This window comes from Mus pahari, chromosome 9, assembly GCF_900095145.1.
Source record: "Mus pahari chromosome 9, PAHARI_EIJ_v1.1, whole genome shotgun sequence".
NCBI lineage: Eukaryota > Metazoa > Chordata > Mammalia > Rodentia > Muridae > Mus > Mus pahari.
The window spans coordinates 44655835-44677032 of record NC_034598.1 but is presented as its reverse complement, the minus strand read 5'-3'; the positions used below and the strand labels follow the sequence as shown (position 1 = coordinate 44677032).

General features: G+C 57.1%; 2 protein-coding genes across 3 annotated transcripts in view; one reads left to right on the top strand and one right to left on the bottom strand.

The window, feature by feature from the left end:
- Nucleotides 1-395: 395 nt before the first annotated feature.
- On the top strand, nucleotides 396-9368 carry Cbarp (CACN subunit beta associated regulatory protein). The gene is made up of 10 exons (XM_021204508.2): nucleotides 396-640; nucleotides 2314-2413; nucleotides 2519-2658; nucleotides 2763-2827; nucleotides 3206-3350; nucleotides 4086-4257; nucleotides 4386-4514; nucleotides 4861-5068; nucleotides 6615-6795; nucleotides 7527-9368. Exons 2-10 carry the CDS (start codon nucleotides 2321-2323, stop codon nucleotides 8491-8493), a joined length of 2100 nt encoding a protein of 699 aa, XP_021060167.1. The 5' UTR covers nucleotides 396-640; nucleotides 2314-2320; the 3' UTR covers nucleotides 8494-9368.
- Nucleotides 9126-21198, bottom strand: part of Stk11 (serine/threonine kinase 11) — a 16232-nt gene continuing 4159 nt past the window's right edge. The window contains exons 2-10 of one of the 2 annotated variants that reach the window (XM_021204509.2): nucleotides 14861-14944; nucleotides 14177-14266; nucleotides 13585-13717; nucleotides 13381-13517; nucleotides 12972-13099; nucleotides 12660-12717; nucleotides 11643-11839; nucleotides 9678-9884; nucleotides 9126-9547 (exon numbers count right to left, since the gene is read on the bottom strand). In XM_021204509.2, the coding sequence (XP_021060168.1) occupies nucleotides 9691-9884; nucleotides 11643-11839; nucleotides 12660-12717; nucleotides 12972-13099; nucleotides 13381-13517; nucleotides 13585-13717; nucleotides 14177-14266; nucleotides 14861-14944 (1021 nt within the window). In that variant the 3' untranslated portion in view covers nucleotides 9126-9547; nucleotides 9678-9690. Of the gene's footprint in view, nucleotides 9548-9677; nucleotides 9885-10954; nucleotides 11353-11642; nucleotides 11840-12659; nucleotides 12718-12971; nucleotides 13100-13380; nucleotides 13518-13584; nucleotides 13718-14176; nucleotides 14267-14860; nucleotides 14945-21198 lie in introns of those variants that run through there. The other variant, XM_029542223.1, reaches the window with a different exon arrangement.

Sequence of the window (21198 nt, the reverse complement as noted above, 5' to 3'; positions counted from 1 at the left end):
CTGCCGGACCCATAAACGAACCTGCCAAAGAGCAGCATAGGAAAAACATGCAAGTGGGGATAGGGAATGTACCTATACCTCACGGCTTGTAGACCAAGGGGATATGCAAACTGGAAATGCACATCTGGAGTGACAGGTGACAAACTTGATAGTCCAGGGTCTGCAAGACCTGAGATACCCGCGTTAGATTAGGGGTGTAACGCGCCCCGCCCGCACCGGGTTCTGGGACGTTGCAGCACCAGGTAGGCTGAGTCGTGCAGGGGTGAGGGGGGGCGGGACTGCGCGACAGCGGGAGGGGGCGCGGGAGCTCAGGCTCCGCCCCCCGCCCCCGCCGGAAGGGAAGGGGAGGCGGTGGCCATCGCAGTGCGAGCCAGACGCGGCGGCGAGAGCGGCGGGGGCGGTCAGGCTGCGGGACCGGACGGTTACCGGGTGCACAGAGCCAGGGGCCGGAGCGGGAGCACCGCCAACGCGGTCACGTGCGCGGCCCCACCTCTCCTGCGCGCCTCCCCCGTGCGCTGCTCTCCCCATTCATAAATTCTCCGTCGGCTCCGCGGCCACCGAGCTCCAGAGCCAACCGGGAGAGCCGTGTATCTGCCGCCCGCCCTCCCGCCGCCCATGGGCCGCACGCCCCGGCGCTGAGGTAGGCGCGGCGGGCCCTGGCGCACGGGGCCGGGCGGGGATGGGCGGGCGGATGCGCGCGGCCAGGGGATGGCGACCAGTTCCAGGGTCCGCCCTGGCCCACTGGTCCTGTCGCGCGCGGCTCCGGGAAGGGAGCGGAGCGTGGGAACGGCCTGAGCCGCCCTGCACCCCGCCCACCGCCCGCAGCCCCGAGAGGGAGCCAGCCCATGCCTGCCCTTGGCCTCAGTTTACCCTAGTGACAGGGCGAGAGCGTTGTCGCCTTGGCCTCCTGGATCCTCACGAGCCTGGCGTCGCGTTCTCTGCGCTTTTCCGCACTGTATCCTACTTGGGGGGCCTGGTGGACGTTCTGTGGGGACTCCATGTCTAGGCTTGCATTCTCGAGGGCCCTCATGACCCCGCCTTCCTCGCCTTGGGTCTCCAGCCATCTTCCTCCCCCACCTCTCATTACCATCCTCACCATGCCCCACCCCCTCCAGCCTGAATTCATTTCCCGACCTACGTCTGCGCCCCTTGCCACCCACCAAAATTGATGCCCGCTGTTTTCTGCCTGAGAGCGCTGAGGAAACGTAGCCTTCTTGGGGAGGGGGTACATCGTTTATTCAGGTTTCCCCCCACAACTCTTCCACTATCCAGTCTGAAAAACACTGGTGACGGAGGAGCCTGCGGGCTCTTCTTCCGTGGGAAAGGGCTTTGCATGCTCATGCTGTGTGGGAAGTAGGGATGGCTGGCCAGAATGGCCTCTGTCATTCCAGTATCATCTTCATTCCCGGACTGAGTCAGGTGCAGTTTTAACAGGCCCTTTCTGAATCCACCCCACCCCATGATGTGCCCTAGCCTCAGTTTCTCCACGCTTCTGGCAGAGGCCTGGTGAGCAGCCATCTTGGCCAAGCCTTGGGGCGCCCCTGTGGGCGGCCTCCCCCGCGCCCCCGCCCGCCTCCCTCTGCTTGGCAACAGCCCCCCCACCCCTGCCACTGCGCGGCCCTGCGCACCGTCGCCATGGGAACCAAAATTTTCAGGCCAGGAACAGATGAGAGTCTTTTGTCCTTTCCACTCCCACCAGTGTGGGGAACAAGGACCTTTCCCTATCGAGTCGTGACTGGGGGTGGGGGAATCATTGGTACAGCCCCGCCCACACCTCAGGTGCACTACCTTCAATTCCTTTTCTGCACCATGAGACCCTGAGACAAGAAGGACACCTGGGATGTTGCCTGAGTGTGCAGTGGAGGCGTCTTGTCTCTCTGTTCCTCCAAGGGTGCTTTCCCTTTCCTGGGCATGGCTGCGCTACCTTGCCGGTCCGGCCACCCCAGCCAGCCAGGGAGGTGGTTGGCATGTGGGAAAGCCATATTTACACACACACACACACACACACACACACACACACACACACACACACACACACAGAGTTCTGCGCAAGCGCGATGCCACCTTTTATGTGATAAAGATGGCGAAAGAGAGGTCCTGGCGTGGGGGGGGGAGCCTTGGCTCCAGGCACCCCTGCGGGGATGGGGAGTGGGGGGGCACTCATATTGTAAGACAGGCCCCACCTGTCCATGAGTCACCCCAGTGACGGCTGCTGCTGCTGCTGCACGGGGGCGTAGGGGCTGACTTGCAGGGGCTCCTGTGGGGAGGGGCAGACAGAGCTGAACCTGAGCTGGCTCTATGCCCTACTTGTAGCCTCAAAATGCAGCCCACGGCCACCATGGCCACAGCGGCCGCAACTACCGCCACTGTTGCCCTGACGACTTCGTGGGACAATGCCACCAGTCGCCCCACGGTGGGTTGGGTGACTCCTGGAGACTCGGGGTAGAGGTGGGATGGAAACCCCACTCTGCGGTGGAGCCCTGACACGCCCCGCCCTGTGCACTCAACCCCGACTCAGGCGGAGCCTGACCCCATCTTGGACAACTATGTGCTGCTGGTGGTGGTGATGTCGCTGTTCGTTGGAGGCACGCTGGTGGTGCTGTCTGGCGTTCTTCTGCTCTGCAAACGCTGCTGGGAGGTGCACCAGCGCTTCAACAGGTGCTTGCCCTGGGAACCTCTTGACACATGCCCAGGCGCGCTTGCTGAGCCTCGGAATGGAGACTCCCCATTCCTACTCACCCTTTTTCCCCTCTCTTCCTCAGAGCCATGGAGGAAGCAGAGAAGACCACCACTACTTATCTGGACAACGGCACCCACCCTATACAAGGTGAGGGGCCCCGCGGCTTGCAGCACCCCTCGCTGCACTTGACTGTGCCTCCCGCCGCGCCCCACCCCTCGGCCCCCTGCCCGCCCCCTCGGGCCGCCTGACGGTCTGTCTGTCTGTCTCCCCCACCAGACTGGGCGCAGTTCGAGTCCGACTCATCTCTGTTTCCTTAACGCCCAGGCGTAGGTGCGCACAGGCGCGTGCTGAGAGCGAGTGAGTGTGTGAGCGGATGAGCGAGTGCCCGCCGCCCCGCCCAGCCCGCCCTGTCCTGCCCTCACTCGGCCCGTGCCCCCCTCCCAGCCCACCCCGCCCAGCGGCCTGCCTGGCAGCCAGACACGCGCGGCCCACCCCGGGCCCACCCTCTCTTGACTCTCCTCACAGACCCCGACTGCAGGGGGGAAGACCCCGAGGGCCAGGACACCGAAACAGAACGCTTCCTAGCCACCAGCGCCACCGGCCGCCGCGTGTCCTTCAACGAGGCTGCCCTGTTTGAACAGAGCCGCAAGGCTCAGGATAAGGGCCGCCGGTGAGAGAAGTCTCTTGGTATGGGCTGGCAGGGTGGAGAGTAGAGCAAGTATCAATATCGAGGTCTGAGCAAGGCTGAGGCAGGAGGATTACTGGAGTTATTTTTAACATTTTATCTGTATTTATATGTCTTTGTGTGGGAGTATGTACATGTGATTTCAAGTGACCACAGAGGCCAGAAGAGGACGTCAGATCTCTCTAGAGCTAGAATTACAGGTGGTTCTGAGTGGCCCAGGATAGGTGCTGGGAACCCAGCCCAGGTCCTCTCCAAGTGCCATAACTCCTGAGCCGTGGTTCCCACCCCTATTGCTAAAAATTTGAGACCCGGCTGGTCAGCATAGAGAGTACCAGGCCAGCCACGGGTGCGTTTCAAAGACCTGCCTTTAGAAAGAGAACACCCGCACATGGTGGGCAGAGCCAGGAAGATGCCGCAAAGTTCAAGGCCAAACCCAGGCTAGAGGGTGAGACCTGGTCTCAATACAAAAACAAACAAAAAATGGCGGTCTCCAGCAGAGGCAGGTGGGAATTCAGTGAGGTCAAGGCCAGCCTGGTCTACATACAGAGACCCTGTCTCAGAAATTAAACAAAAACCTGTCACCTCGACATTTGATAGGTGGAGGCATGAGAATTAAAAGTTCAAAGCCTTGAACAGGGAGAGACCTGTCTGTCAGGATGTTAAAGTGTAGGTACTGTGTGAGGGACTGCCAAGGGCTGATGGCTGGGGTCCCCAACATAGGTACACCCTGACAGAAGGGGATTTCCATCACCTCAAGAATGCCCGCCTCACCCACCTTCACCTACCGCCACTCAAAATCGCTACTATCCATGAGTGTGATTCGGGGGAGGCCAGCGCAGCGGCCACACCCCACCCAGCTACCACCCCCAAGGACAGCTTGGCTATTTTCCAGGTGAGGTCAAGGTTCCAGGTATCTGTGGTCCTTGGCAGGTCCTGGCAGGCTGGGGTGGGAAGGTGGGGTCGCCCCTCACCTACTTCTACTCTCTGTCCCTCCTCCCTCACCAACCCCTCTCTTCTCAGCCCCCTGGGAAGACCCTCAGCGGCCACTCCGTCGGCCCCAGCTCTGCCCTGCCAGGAGGTCCCTACAACTCCGTGGACTTCTCGGAGATCAGCCCCTCAGCCTCCAGTGACTCTGGGGAGGGCGCTTCGGTGAGGGTTCCCTCTGGTCCCTACAGCATCCCAAGATCATAGTGACTTCTTTCTTAGAACCACTCTGCTCCCAGACCACGGTACCCTAGAATTCCCTGTAAGAGCCAGGCTGGTGGGAAGAGTGGCCAGCTTCACTTCAGCCCAAGGAACAGAACTTGTAGGCAGGGTCCTTCCCCCAGGAAAGGCGGGATTCAGGGCAGGATGGCAGAGCTGGCTTGAGAAAGATTGCCAGGAGGGAGTGGCCAAAGACACACTTCATGGGGACCCTGGGATTGGGCCAGAGCCCGCTGGGGAGGGGACCCCTACCTGCCTGACAGTTATCCCTACCCCCCCCCCGCCCCTCCAGTTAGATGCAGGTACTCGGGGTGCCAAGGCTGCTGGGCCTGAGACGGTGCCTGGGGAGACGGGCACAGGGTCCTCCGGGTCGGGCACTGTTTTGCAATTCTTCACTCGGCTACGCCGACATGCCAGCCTGGATGGAGCCAGCCCCTACTTCAAGGTCAAGAAATGGAAGCTGGAGCCCAGCCAGAGAGCGTCCAGTCTGGACACGAGAGGTAAGGCATCCCAGAGTGACTATGACCTCCAGGGGCCATCTTGATGGAGGCCTCTCAAATGGCCAGGGACTCCCAGGGCCCAAATGTCTCTAAGAAAGCTGTCAGTTGCTGGTGCGCTGTCTCTCCTGTCACTGGTGCTCCAAGGCCCCCCGGGGTGCTCAGGGCTGGTGTGGTAACCCTTTCACCCATCAGCACACTGGGTCCCCTAGCCCGCCTAGACCTCCACCTGGTCCTTTTGCCTGTCTGACTTTTGAGTTGTTGGAACAAGTCAATGGGGTAGAGGACCATTCCGCCTGCGTGAAGTCCTGGCTCCCTCTCCAGTGTTCTGGTGCATATTCCCAGTCCATGGAAGGACAGAGGTTGGAGGACAGGAACTCATTGCCAGCCTCAGCTATGTAGGTTTGAGGCTAGCCTTGGCTACATGAGAGCCTACCTCCCAAAAAAAAAAAAAAAAAAAAAACAAAGGGCGCCAGGCATGGTGGCGGCGCACACCTTTAATCCCAGCACTTGGGAGGCAGAGGCAGGCGGATTTCTGAGTTCGAGGCCAGCCTGGTCTATAGAGTGAGTTCCNGGACAGCCAGGGCCACACAGAGAAACCTTGTCTCAAAAACAACAACAAAAAAAACCCCAAAGGGAGCATTGGACTAATTTTAGGATTTATGAAAGCCTTTTATTTTGAGTTGTCTCACTGTTCCAAGTAGACCTTGAACTTCCAGCAACCCTCTTGAAGTGCTGGGGATTAGCAGCAGCACACGCCATGCCCAGCTAATCCCCAAACACTTTCGATAAGGCCCTGGACTGTAACAATTTGGGCTTTTGTGAGGACACTGTCCCATCTCAGCTGTTGCTTTAGGAAGTGACTTCCATATGCAAATGTGTGTGGCCTGTGCCCATAAAGCAGTTTACACAAACAAGTGGCAGCCTGCTGGCCCTAGGACACAGGGCTGCCTAACTGTAGGGAGGGTGCCCTGGCCTTGCTTGAGACTGTGCCACCTAGGTACTGGCCTTCCCTGTGGGGGAGGAGGTGGAAGACACAGGGTGAGGGGGTGCCAGGGAGGACCTGGGTGGCAGAGGGCTCACCTCCCTTCCTTTCTGGGGTGCTCTGGTGGGAGGGGCAGTCCTGTTGAGTGTCTGGTGAGAACCTGGACTCTGAGCTGGAGTTGTGATTCCTGGTGCAGATTAGCCATAGCCACTGGTGCAGCCCCGTGGCTCCCAGCCCATCTGGAAGACTGCCCACTCTGGCAGTTCTATTTGGGGTAAGATCCTGGCTTCTGGCCAGGAGCTGGGGGCACGGGTGGTACAGTTCACCCAAGCTTCCCAGGGCAGGGTGTGGCCTGCAGGTGGCATCTTCCTCCCTCCCTCCCATGCAGGCTTCCAACAACCCCAGCTTGCCTAGGCCATGACTTAAGCAAGAGCTGGGCCATTCGAGCCTCTGGGCGTCCTTTCTCATGACTACACCGGTCCAGCCGGGGCTGTCTCGACTGCTGTCCCGTGAGGGCTTTCAGCTCATGCCTAATCTCTGGTCCGGCCTGATCTTCAACTGCAGGTTCCCCTAAGAGGCACCACTTTCAGCGGCAGCGGGCGGCCAGTGAGAGCATGGAGCAGGAGGGGGACCGCCCCCACGCCGACTTCATTCAGTACATCGCCAGCGCAGGCGACTCGGTGGCCTTCCCACCCCCCCGCCCCTTTCTGGCCAGCCCCACCAGCCCGCCCCCCACTCTCGGCAGGTATTTTTCAGTAGATAGAGGTGCTAAGGGTGGGCCTGTGGGCCCCTGCCCTGCCCCGTCCCCAATAGGTGGCCCAGGGACTGCCCTCCTGGCCCTGTGGACACGAACTCGAGTCACCCTGGCCACCTCGTGGGGGCCGCCTCTCCAACGCAGACCGGAGAAGGAGGGAAGCAGGGAGAGCTTGGGTAAGGGTAGGTGGGCAATTGATGGTCCCAGGGTTTCCAAGATGAGACACCCGCCAGAGCAGGGCAGTGGGCTGGGGCCTCCCGTGGCCTTGACGATATGTGGCAGGCTCCGAGGCCTGAAGGGCTCCTCCGTGGTGCCAACATCCCTTCTGCCTGCCTGCACTCCTGATGTATGCCTGACCCCAATCAAGGAGCTGCCTTGCAATCAGAACTAACCTCCCTCCCCCAAGCCAAAACCAAAACTCCCAAATGCTAACATCACTGGGATGCAGGCTGAGGCCTCGCAAACGTGGGGATGACCCTTAGTTTCATTGATTCACACCTGGCTGTATCAGCCCTTGACCAGTAACCTAGGACAAGGGGCTGATGATTGGGTGTCTGGTTCAGGTCCATTCTCTTGGCACACTTGCAAATCAAGAGAATTACTTAGGAGTGGCCCAGACCCCATGGGAGACCCTCGAGTCCATAGTCCTTAAAGCACAAACATGTGGCAGGCAGGGCAGGGCAATGCCTGCAGGCTCTGACCACATGGGCCTGGCCTTGCAGGCTAGAGGCAGCTGAGGCGGCGGGAGGAGCAAGCCCCGAGACTCCTCCGGAGCATGGCATCAGTTTGGGGCCCGAGCATGCGCAGCAGCAGGACCCGCAGCAAGAGCAGGACGCCGAGCATGCACAGTGCAGCTACCGTGACCTGTGGAGCCTTCGTGCTTCGCTCGAGCTCCACGCAGCCACTGCATCGGACCACAGCAGCAGCGGCAATGACCGTGACTCAGTGCGCAGTGGCGATAGCTCGGGCTCGGGTTCCGGAGGTGGGGGCGCAGCACCCGCCTTCCCGCCCCCTCCCGAGTCTCCACCTGCTTTGAGGCCTAAGGACGGCGAAGCCCGCCGCCTGCTACAGATGGACAGTGGCTATGCGAGCATCGAGGGGCGCGGAGCAGGCGACGAAGTTTCGGAACTTCCTGCTCCAGCCCGCAGCCCTCCCCGCAGCCCGCGAGCCTGGCCACGCAGGCCGCGCCGCGATTACAGCATCGACGAAAAGACGGACGCTCTTTTCCATGAGTTCCTGCGCCATGACCCTCATTTTGACGATGCACCGCGTCACCGCACACGTGCGCATCCTCACACTCATGCGCGGAAGCAATGGCAACAGAGAGGACGGCAGCACAGCGACCCCGGTGGTGCACGCGCAGCAACACCCCCTGGGGTAGCCCGCCCTACACGTGCGCCATTACGCCGTGGGGACAGCGTTGATTGTCCTCCTGAAGGCCGTGCGCTGCCCATCACGGGTGATGACCCATCCATTCCTGTCATCGAGGAAGAGCCTGGCGGTGGAGGCGGTGGTTGCCCAGGCTCTGGGTTGTGTGTTGAGCCCGCCGGGCCACTGCTAGACAAGCTAGCAGCCAGCCTCGATGAGAGATTCTTCTCTCCCCACCTTGCTGAGCCGGTTGCCTCGTCCCAGGTGCTGATTGTCGCTGCTGCTGCTGCCCCTACATCCCCTGACCACAGCCCGGCCTAAGCTCTGTACTGGACCTGCCTCTGGGCTGCTTCTCCGGCAGCACATGGGGCTGCTGTGGGAATGGTGGCGACAGCGGGAGCAACCTGAGGTGGCCGTGCATGGGTACACGGCCCCCAAATCCCAAGTGTGCACATACAGTGTCCCCTGGGCACTTAGCAGGGCGCAGTGGCCTCCGGAAGCACGAGGCTCCAGGACCCAGGCTCAACTGCAGGGAGGACGACGAGATTGGACTCTCCGGTCCACGTATGGTTGACCCCAGCACCCAGCCTCTGGCCACAGATGCGGGTGGAGCAGGTTCTGAGGTGCATGTGCAGCCTCCCTCCAGGATCAGCTGACCCTCCGCTCGTGAGCACATGCTGGCAGTGCCACTGCCTGCCACCGTGTGAGCGAACCTACTGGAGGTGAAGTGACTGTGGGGCACTGAGGATCAGAGAGGAGTTCGCCGCCCCAGATTCTGAATTGATTTACCCTGTCCATGGTATGCGCTTTGTAGCAGCTCTACCTTTCCTCTCTGAGCAATAACCGACCGCACCCGCCCGCCCACTCTCTGCATGTGCACAGGCTCCCCCGCCCCATTCCTCCCCGAGAGCCTTGGGCTTTGGACACACGGACAGAACAGCCCAGGTGGCAGCTTCAAGTTTCCCAAGCTTTATTTATTGCCAAAAGATAGGGCAGCCTCGCCGTGAGTGCCCGCCCACTCCCTGCCCTGCGCCCTGTGGTTGGTTGTGTTGTCTGGTTAATCATAAATGTCTCTGCATATTTGTTTGCTCTGGGTTTTCTCTGCAGGCCACCCTGTGCCCCGCCTACTCCATATTTCCAAACACCCTCATAGTCACAGCTCAAATCCACCTGTTTTATTAAAAAAAAGAAACCAACCCAAAGACAGCGGAGGCTCGCAGGGCGGCATGCAGGCAAGGCTGGCCAGTGGTCTCGACATAAAGTGCTTCTGGGGCGGCAGGTCCGCCCTCGGCTCCAACGTCCCAAAGTGAGTGGACAGGCAGGCCCGGAAATCACAGCCTTGCAGGGACACCTGCCCAGAGATCCTGGCAACACACTGTTGGTAGAATGGATGGTCACTTAGTACCAGACCCCAGGTACTGGCCACTTAAGGTCCCGTGTTAGGAGCCCAGCAGACACCCACTATGAACAGCAAGTATGACTCTTGATCCTGGCCCCATGCCCACCTGTAGGCCTCAGTCACTGCTGCTTGCAGGCCGAGAGCCGGCGGATCTTGTTGCTGGAGCACACCTTGCGCGCAGGGTTGGCGGTGCCAGGTCGGCCTTCTGGCTTCACCTTGCTGCTAAGCTGGGGCTCTGTGCCATTCACACAAACAGCCTTGGGCAAGCTGTGGCTCTGTCCATTCTGACCCACTTCCTCTTCCAGGACCTGTCCTGCGGGAAGATGGCAAGCACAGCCTGAGCCAAGGGGCAGGCAGCTCAAAGCCCCAGGGCCCAGCCAGCCCCGCTGTGCCAGAGGCTGGACAGAGGTGCTTTAGCCTCTGGTGCCACCCGCCCCTCAGTAGCTCCAAAGGCAGGCAGGCCCACTGCCTGCACAGTGCTACGCCCTGGCCCTCCTGCAGCACGCCCATGCTCACCTGCCTGTCTAGCCTGGGCAGCCCAGCACCAGCTCTAGACCAGGCACAAGGAGATGAAGCATTCGGCCTGGGGGCTACTAGCTGTGATGAGCATGGGGAAGGAGACCATCCAGCTGAGGGCTGCAGGCCAGCTTGCTCTGCTGGCCTGCCCTCGCAGTGGGACAAAAGGTCGCCTCTTCTGAAGCTCCCCAGGCTCCAGTGGGCAGTGTCTACATCTAACTACACAGCCCAGTGCTCTGCGATGTAGCTGTGGGAACCCAACACACACCCTGCTCCTGGATCCAGAATTTCTGAGACTCTCTGACTTGGCTACACTAGCAGCACCCACTCTGGCTCTCACTCTGCACGGGACTGAGGCTTGAGGTCAGGTAGATTCTGAGAAGGCATCTGTCCCCTCTTCCACACAAGGCCCTGAGTAGAAAGCCCCTGTCCCGTTGCTGCAGAGTCTGACCCTCATGCCAGGTACAGAGGGATCAGGCTATCCCCAGAGCACTGTCACTTCACTCTGTGCAACACTACCCCAGTTGACAAATGGGCCCCATGGCCACCCAGTGTTCCCAGACCCTTGCCTTCCTTCAAACCACAGCAGCCTGAAGGGTCCCTCGTGCAACCAGCACCCAAGTACACCTCCTCTCAGCAGAGAAGCCAGCTCTCAGCCAGGAGCCCAGCCTGGGGGACAGTCTAGACAAGGGCTCCAGGTGGCAGAGTGGAAGACACTATTCCCACATAGGGATGGCTTTAAACCTTAAAGGGCTGTGGCCAATGCCCATACTGGACATCCGGTGTACACCTGTCCTTGTAGATCCCACCTGGCACCCAGCGGGCACTGCTATTAGAGAACCCTCAATTGCTATAGGAGACACAGTAGCCCAAGGTCCTTACCCTCCCCCAAAGCTATCTGAAAGGCCAGGAGCTGAGTGGGACTGGCCTGCAGGCCACAGGAACAAAGGCCCCAAGAGCCCTGGCTGGTAGCCACCCTGGCACTGAGGACCTGGCTCAGGCCTTGGACCCAGGCATGTTCTTTGAAACCCTGGTGGGGAGCCTGCCAGGGTAGTGACGGGAGGGAAGTCGCGGCAAGCATCCTCCTGCAGACACAGTGGACAAAGCTTTATGGAGGACATGGGTGGGGCAGCAGACAGGGAGCTACACTAAAGCCCCAAACCCCTCCTCGGGATCCTCTCCAAGAAGGCCTGCGCCCTGGCTCTTCCACATGCATGTGTCGCATGCATCCTCGCTAAGCCCTGCCTCGGCCGCCTCCTCGACACCTGGGGAAGAAGGCGATATAAGGTCAGGCATGGCCAGGGCCGAGGGCCACTGGACCCTCCCTCAGGTGGCTGTCTCAGGGCCCCTACCCACTGCCCTCCAGGGTTCTCCTCCTCCTATTAGATGCATCCAGGGAGCCCTTCAGCTAGCCCAGAGTGAAATGCCACAGCCACCAGGATGACTTTGGCAGTCCTGGTGGCTCACGTTGGCTGGCTGGAGGCTTGGGAAGAAGACCAGCCCCAGAGTGCACAAAGGCACCAGCTCCTGTGGGAGCTGCACCAAGCCAGCTTACCAGGCACTGTGAAGTCCTGGGTGTAGATGATGCCGTCCTCAATGTCAAACAAGTCCTCCTCTTCCTCCTCCTCTGCACGGCCATGCAGGTCCTCCAGGTAGGGCACTACGGTCATACTGCGCCAGCGGTCCTTTGTGTCTGAGCTTGGTGGGATAGGCACAAGCGCCTCAGCCAGAGGGTGTTTCTTCCGGAACCAGCTATAGAAGCCCAAGTGCAGCACAGACATCAGGTACTAGGCACTGTGACCATAGCTGGCCAATATCCACCAGAGCCTACACCATGGCTGTCCTTACAGAGGGCGAGGCCTCAGTGCCCCGCCTACAGGCTCGAGGTAGCCTAACACCCGGAACACTGGCACAAACCCCCAAACCACCCACTGACAACAGCCACAGCGCCTTGGACAAGGGTGGGCCACCAGGTCCCTGCACATATAGTCCCACCTGCCTTGAACACAGGTAGGCTAGAAGCCCTCCCTGGGGGACACCCAGCTGAGCCAGTCTCAGTCTAGCATGGAGGTGAAGAGGCCAGAGAAGCCTGGACCCAAGGGCTCCGACCAGCTGGTAAATAAACAAAGGGAAGACAGAGGCTCCATTGCCACCCAGAAGGCTCTTGCCCTCAGGTGAGGAAAGACACCATGCCTCACACTTCCTGTTGGCCTCCTGACACATTTCCATGTCCAGATGGCCAAGGACCAGCTGGGGTCCAAAGTGACACTTCCCCATCTACTCCCTCCCCACCATGCGAGGATCCGTCTCTAATTCTAGGCCCTGAAATCTCCAGCTTCTCAGCCACACAACTGCCACTCCTGAACGAAATGACAAAGGTAGGGAGGCCTGGAAGGACTTCTTAACCCTGGCCTGCATTGGGCAGCCCCTTCACACCCCAAGTTCACACAGTCTTCCCAGGACATCAATACACACAGCACACAGATCCTTACTCCCGTGACAATCTAGCACCTCTGAGACCATGCTCTCAGCTCAGACCCCCAGCAGGCTGAGACAGGCCAGCCACTCTCACCTGTGCTGCCTAATCTGTCGGATGGAGAACCTCTTGGCCGGCTCGTACTCCAACATTCCTGTATGACAGAAGAGGTATGTGAGAGTGTAGCAGGTGCCCGCTTTGTGCCACAACCCCACTCCACCATCTATCCCCTTGGCCTTCTAGGCCCCATAGCACTGAGGCCCCACCCACCCACACCTGCCCCAGATGGGGGGAAACAATCTCAGAAACCTCCCGTCCTGGCTGTTCTGACAGTAAGGTCAGAACCCTCCACAGACCGGGGCTCTGTCCCTAGCTGTCCTAACATTTGGGTGACCTAGAGATACCCACCTCGGAGTAGGTCAGAGAGTGGTGGGCCGCAGTCACAAGGGATGGTGAAGTCCCCTCTCCCGATGTTCTCAAAGAGCTTGTAGATATTGTCCCCCTCAAATGGGTACAGGCCCGTGGTGATGTTGTAGCTTCACATAGGAAAAGTGTGTCAGTGCTGACCACACTGCAGACCAGAGGCCAGGTGCCCCAACTCCCAGACAGGACACGTGTTAACTGGTAGATGTGCAGACATGGCACCTTCATGTGTGTGCAAGCAAAGCCCTGTGGGGTGGGGTGGGTGTGGAGAGGAACTACACCCAGACCTGGAATGTCCAACTTGCTAGCCACACACTGTGGGTCAAAAGGCACAAGAACACTAGAGAAAATCCACAGCCCCCCATCTGCTACAGGGTACATACAAGACACTTACAGTGTGACCCCAGCTGACCAGATGTCCACCTTGAAACCTGAAAAGGTATCCAGTCCATTGGCAATCTCGGGAGGCTGGAAGGCCGGGGAGCCCTGGCTCGTCCGGCAGGTGTCATCCACAGCGAACGGGTGCAGGGCCTGCAGGGCAGTGAGAGTCAGGGCAGCTCAGGAGAAGCGGCCCGTGATCCCTGCACATGGTGCCTACCTCGGCAACACCGAGGTCGGAGATCTTGAGTGTGCCATTGGTGGTGAGTAGCAGGTTGCCCGGCTTGATGTCCTTGTGAACAATGCCCTGGCTGTGTAGGTACTCCAGGCCGTCAATCAGCTGGCGGAAGTACCTGAATGGGTGGGACTGGCTCAGGCCCCACAGCGTCTCAGCCCACACCATGGTACCTACATAAGTCTGCTATGAAGTTTGGGAGACTCATGCGGCCTGGCCCACAGGGTGATAGGAGCTTAGGGCTCAGGCAAACAGACTTAGGAGTCAGAAGGCTGGACCACTCAAATTACACAGGGTAACTGACAGTCACTGCTGCCCAGGCCCAGGGAGCCAGGTTTCCCCTCTGGCTTCATTTCCTTCCCTTCACTTTGTTCTTTGCTAACCAGGGGATGTGACTCTGCTAAACCTGGGAGGGCTGATCAGGCCTCAGATCTACTACGGCTCTTCAGGGCAGTGGGACCACAGGGCTTAAAAAGAGGGTAACCCTAAGCACATTGGCTGGACTAAAAACTGGGGTCCCAGAAACACTTGGGTGTCCTGACAATGGCTGTCCTCTTGCACCCAGCAGGTCACTCACCCATGAGCTTGGCACACAGGAAAGCGCTTCTCCGGCACACTGTCCAGCATCTCCTGCATGCCACATACGCAGTACTCCATCACCATATACGTAGGGCGCTAAGGAAAGCAGCACACCAGGCCCGGGAGCCCTGCTCCTAGCAACAGTGGTCTGGAGGGCCCTGCTGGGCCAGCAGACCACCACCACTCTGATCTCCCGCCATTCTGTGCTCCCTATCAGTACTCACAGGCCCCACAAGGCCACTGCAGTGCCTTGGACCACATGGAGTCAACACAGGTCACAATAGGACCAGAAATAAGCTGGTGTACTAGCCTCAGGGAGAGATGGGTACCAGGAGTTGGGGCTGCAGGGCACTGGGTTCTCAGGATGTTCCCAGGACTGCCCAGATACAGTGCAGGCTGTGCAACCTCTACCTCTGGAAAGGGGTACATGGAAACCTCTAGAACCAGCCAGGGCCCTGCCAATGTATGTAGGCCCCAAGTCCCTGTGAGGTCATGCCCAGTCCCAGCCACACTGCTCAGAGCAGGCTCCCACCAGGTGGAAGCCCCATGCCTTGCTCACCTGCCTGCTGAGCTGACAGGCACTACAGGATGACACACAGCACTACTGCAGCCAGAGGCCTTGCAGGAGGCTTCCAGCCCCTAACACAGGGGCCGCCCCAGTCCACTCCACCCCACAGGATATATCTTCTGCTTCTCCTCATTGTACAGCACGTCCACAAGCTGGATCACATTCCGATGCCGCAGCCGCCGCAGCAGCTGGATCTCCCTGCAACAGAGGACACTGCTTAGCTGACCCTGCCTGCTGTGAGAAGCCTACATCTAGTCATGGCACACATGCCCATCTGGGGTGGAGCCTCCTGTTTGCCTGTGACATCTGATTCAATCCCTGGGCTGTGGTGGCTTCAGGCCATAGTGGAGAAGGATCACCAGGACAAGCAAAGCTTCATGGGCGACGGCACAGGTCCAGCACCTAACGTGCCTGGGGCCAGGCTAAGAGGGCCACAGGGGCTTCTTCTCCCAAGCACTGCCCCACCTCACAACCCTGGACTGCCCTGATGGGCTGAAGGTCAGCCCTGAGACTGGCAAGAGCCACCCCGATACCAAGGCACTGGTCCCACACAAGAACCACTGTGTGACAAGTTGATGGGGCCAGTGGCCTATCCCAGAGGCTTCCCTTAGTTCAGGTCTGATACCCAGGCAGTGGCCCAGCACCCCAATATTAGAAGCTCCAGATGTGCACAGCCTCATCACAAAAGTCACCCGGTCGCCAAAGGGGCAGGCACTGAGCCTAACACACTGACAGGCACTACATGACCCAGCTACATAACCGAGGGAAGTTCACACAGGTGTGAACAGGAACAAGACACTTGTCATAGTCTAGAGGGACCTTTGAGAAACCCTGACACAAAAAGGCCACACAATGTGGGCCTCCTCCGTGATAGTAAATGTCCAGAACAAGTGAATCCAGAGACAGAAGGGGCATAGGGCTATGGCTGTAGTGGGCAGCTCACAGGGGCTTCACAGGGTGATTAAATATGCATGTTCTCCAAGAGGTTGGTTGGCATTCCAGGATGGGTGAGGGCAACACCATCTATCCTGAAGGCTGGTTTGCATCTTCACCCGAAAGCTCAGCAGGGTGGACAGTGCTCCTCCCTGGCCTGCCTTCACCACTCTAGACTCCTTTCCTCCAGAAGCCTTCCTGAGCATAGCCCACTGGGCATCCACCATGTTCTAGGCTGTGGAAGCAGGCCTAGGTCCAAGGTCAACAGTCCCCCCAGTCTAGGCACAGGGCACTAATGGAGACAGTCTGCACTGGACACACACAACTATCCTTCCTCAATGGGTTGGGAAGAGAACTTCTAGTTCAACCCTAGTTCACTTTCTGTCCCCAGGAGCCACAACCACGAAAGGGAAACAGCACAGGCTAGATACACACTCAGATGTGACTTGGGGTTGGGGTTCCTGGGAAACCAACCCTAAGATGCCTGGACCAGTGCTCAGATACAGCATGACCCAAACCCCAGACTCTACTAGCCCCCCAACATCTCCACACTGACTTCCAGGCAGTTACTATAAAAACCAAGGCTTCCGGGCTGATGAGATGGCTCAGTGGGTAAGAGCACCCGACTGCTCTTCCGAAGGTCTGGAGTTCAAATCCCAGCAACCACATGGTGGCTCACAACCATCCGTAACAAGATCTGATGCCCTCTTCTGGAGTGTCTGAAGACAGCTACAGTGTCCTTACATATAATAAATAAATAAATAAATCTTAAAAAAAACCAAAAAACAAAAAAACCAAGGCTTCCATCCTGATATCCCCACGGCATAGCAGGGACTGTCAAAGGCAGGGCTTGAAGCCCAATAGGGAGGTAGGAGCTAAGGTGGAAGCCACACCAGTTGACACCACTGTGACAGAGAGACCAATATTCATGCCAATACAGATGCCAATCAAGGTAGAGGGGACAGTGAGTCAGCTGACAACTGTACCCAAGAGCCAGCCATGGTGGCACACATCTTTCATCTCCACTCAGAAGGCAGAGGCAGGCAGATCTCTTTGAGTTCAAGCTAGACTGGTCTACATAATGAGTTCCAGGATAGCCAGGACCATGTAGAGAAACCATGTCAAAAAAAGAAATAAAGTGAAAACACCTGTGCCGTGTGTGAGCATGCACCAGTGTGTGTTGGGGCCCATCCCTCCAGTGCACACAGTTGAGATGGTGTCTGTGGAAGGTTTTCCTAAACTGAAACACTGTATTCAGCAGGGAATCTGAGACAGAAGGTAAGTAGCTTGAGGGAGAGGAGGGAGCCCAGGAGAAAAGGCAGGTGACCTCAGCTCCAGCCTAGCAACTAGGGCAACCTCATCTCCAAAACCAATCGAACACCCCCACCCCAAACAAAAGCAAGCAAGCCAGCCACTCAGGTGACTAACACCGAATAGCTTCAAGAAGTCCATGAGCACAAGGCCCCTCTGGTCTTCGTTACTTCATGGGTTCTCCCTTTTCCTACCTATTACATCCCCCCACTTTTCACATCCTAACACTGGATAGGAGAGAAAAAAGAATAGAGGAGAGGAATTAGGAAACTCCAAGAATCTAATTTCTTTCCTTTTGTTTCATCTTCAACCAACCTCCCTTGCCTAGGGGTTGGGGCTCACTTTTATATACCCGCTGAAAAGTTCCCAGAATTCCAAATTTCAGAAACTACCTGCAGCTGGCAAAACCACGCCTTTGCTCGAGCACGAGGCAAATCACAGTCAGCTGCTGCTGCGGACAGTCTGACGCAGCCCCACACCCCACACCTGGGATTAAAATAAAAGCCCATTCTTATATTTGTGTGGTTTTAAAGATGATTTTACTTTTATTATTTTTATGTGTTGGTGTTTGCCTGCACGTCTAGGTAATGATGTAGCGTGCCTGGACCCATGTGGGTGCTGGGAATTGAACAGGAGTCTCCAGAAGGGCAGTGACATAAGTTCACTGTAGCTGACTGACTTCAGACACATCAGAAGAGGGTGTCAGATCTCATTACAGATGGTTGTGAGCCACCATGTGGTTGCTGGGATTTGAACTCAGAACCTTCAGAAGAGCAGTCAGTGCCCTTACCCGCTGAGCCATCTCACCAGCCCAAGATTTGTTTATTTGATATGAGTGCACTGTTGCTGTTTTCAGACACACCAGAAGAGGGCATTGGACCCCATTACAGATGGTTGTGAGCCACCATGTGGTTACTGGGAATTGAACTCAGGACCTCTGGAAGAGCAGTCACTGTTGTTAACCACTGAGCCATCTCGCCAGTCCCCAATTTCTGTGTTTTTTAAGGAAACTAAAATTCCAGAATTCTTTTGGTTTTTCGAGACAGGGTTTCTCTATATAGCCCTGGCTGTCCTGGAACTCATTCTGTAGACCAGGCTGGCCTCGAACTCAGAAATCTGCCTGCCTCTACATCCCGAGTGCTGGGATTAAAGGTGTGAGCCACCATGCCCGGCCCAAATTCCAGAATTCTTAAAAATGTCACTACACTCCTCCCCACCAGAGTAAAGCAATGAAGGCTGGGGAGCTGAACTGCAGACAGCTTTGACAGCAGCAGACTGCCTGGAAGAGGCTTACAACAACAGAGCCACCCCGAAGGACACTCTCCAGCCTGCTACACTGCCTGCAGGCTCTGCAGTGCTCCAGGTTCCCAGCTTTGGGAGCCGTCGCCCATGCTGGGGAGGGCCTTGGGGATTCAGCCATCTCCAAGCCATCTCTGCTCCTCTAAGTAACCCCAATAAACCTCGCTGGGGTGAACAGACAGTGTGTAGCATCTCCCCAGAAGAAGTTACACAGCAGATGTTGTGATGGTTAATGGTGATCAACTCTATAGACACTGGCCAAGTCTGAGGGCGTTTCCAGATTAGACTGAGCAAGGACAAAGTCCTACCCCAAAAAAAGGGTTGAGGGGGAGTCTGCCTCCTGCCTACAGATATGCCGTGACATCATCAGGTGCCTCCCCCACAGGGAGGAACTCTGCCTGCAATTGCTTCCTTCCTCAGTGGCCTCAGTCACGTGCTAGGTGACAGCAAGAAGACAAGTGGATGGGACAGCACCACAGCATCTTCATGGTGCTTCGTATCTGCAACCCAAAACTCAGGAAGCTGAAGCAGGAGGATCATGAGTTTGAGGCTAACCTGGGCTGCTTAAGAGGCGGCTCAACAGTTAAGAGCTCTTTCAGATGACCCTGGTCCAATTCCCAGCACTCATACAATGGCTCACAACTACCTGAAACTCTAGTTCCAGGGGATCTGATGCCCTCTTCTGGTTCCCCAGGTACACTTGGAGCACAATATACAGGCAAAACACTCAAAGTTTTCATGAAAACAAACAAAACCACCTTACTGAAGCCCTGGCCGGCATCCAACTCTCACCTACAAGAAAGTGCTTGAGGGCATCAGGGAGCCTAAGAGCCCAGGAAGGTTCAGACCCAGGAAGAACGCCAGTCACCTGGCTTCAGGGCTTTTTGCCATCCTCCTGTGTTCAGGACTTCTTTTAGGTAACTAAGAAAAGCAGGTGAGGGGCTGGAAAGATGGCTCAGTGGTTAAGAGCACTAACTGCTCTTCCAGAGACCTGAGCTTAATACACAGCAACTATATGGTGGCTCACAACCATCTGTAATGGGATCTGATGCCCTCTTTCTTCTGGTGGGTCTGAAGATAGCTAGTGTACTCATATAAATAAAATAAACAGGCATCCCACATCCTAAACAGACTCTAAACTTAGGAGAGGGAACACTCCAACTCAGTTCTCAAGGCAGCAGAGCTCAGTGTGACCCATGCCTGATGCAGAGTCCTGAATTCTTCTGGCAGAGCAGATGCTCCATCCTGTCAGTCCAGTGCACTGGCTACCTGGTAGCGAGTCTGTGAACCAACATGGTTACCTTGTGGAAACATCAATTCCCTGCCAAAGAAACCTAACAGTGGACTGGGGAGACAGTAAATCTTGGCAAGCAAGCCTGAGAACCTGAGTTTGATCTCCCAATGCCCATAAATATCCGACTGTGGTGGTGTATACCTGTGAGCCCTGTCACTTCATCTAGCCACAGGTTCCAGGTCCCTATCAGTATGAAAGGAAGTGCTGGGCACTGAGAGGTGACACCCGAGGCTGACCTCTAGATGCCACAGGCACAACAAAGTGAGCCACATGAGGCCATAGCATAGGTGTGGGCACACGGGGTGTGGGCACACAGGATGGCCTCACAGCACTGACCCTCAGGCAGGCAGGCAGCAAGGGCAGCTCGTCAACTCTGCTTTGGATGTTTTGTGAGCTGAGGGCTGAAAACCCAACAAAGTCCAGGGTGTTTCCCACAACTCACTAAAGTCCCAACTATTCACAATCCTTATCACACAGCCCGCCAGTCACCATGTTATGGCCTCCAGTTGTCCCTGGAGAGCTGCCAGCATTTCCCATGGCCCCAGCAACCCAGACAGGTGCAGATCTGGACAGGGTGGTAACACCCAACAGCTGAACACACTGCCTGCCCTGTCTCTAAGTGGCCAGTGGCCATCCAGCACAAGCCACTCTGCCCAGGCAGGTGCTCCCTGTCCCCAAAAGAAATGGTGGCCAGGCAAGTTGCAAAGGACAGGCAACTCAACTAAGCATGGTCCACCCTGCCAGGACCCAGCTTTTGGCTGCACTGCCTTCAGCCCTAACCACTTGCCTGCAGGGCAAGCAAGGGGCACTAGAAAAGAAGAGGGTGGAGAGCAAGGGCAAAAAGGCCCCACCTAGTGGGCTCAGAGCACAGGCACAGCTGGCCACCAGGACCTAGCAAAGCGCAACCAAATGAGCTGGGCAGTGGTGGTACACGCCTGTCATCCCAGCGCAGAGGCAGGAGGATTTCTGAGTTCAAGGCCAGCCTGGTCTAGAGAATGAGTTCCAGGACAGTCAGGGCTACACAGAGAAACACTGTCTTGAAAATCCAGAAAAAAAAAAAAAAAATCAAATAAATAAATGAGAAACCAAATGGGTGAGGGTGACATAGTTGGCCTCAGCACACGAGCAGAGGCAGGAGGAACCTCTTGAGGCCGAGCTCAAAAGCAAGCACTATGACAAGACCCTGTCTTACAGAAGCAAATTAACTGCCTTACAAGATGGTGCCCAGCCATCATCCTCCTTCTCAGGAGATACTGGGCCATCCATAACTACATAGCAAACTTGAGACAGCCTGGACTATATGAGACATGTCTAAACACCAAACTTGTGGCTCAGTGATTAACAATGTCTGGCTGGGGCTGGAGAGATGGCTCAGCGGTTAAGTACATGGACTGCTCTTTTGAAGGACCTGAGTTCAATTCCCAGCAACCACATGGTGGCTCACAACCATCAGTAATGAGATCTGACGCTCTCTTCTGGTGTGTCTGAAGATAGCTACAGAGTACTTATTTATAGCAATAAGTAATCTTTGGGCCGGGCAGTAGTGGCGCAAGCCTTTAATCTTGGGAGGCACTTGGATTATTGAGTTCGAGACCAGCCTGGTCTACAGAGTGAG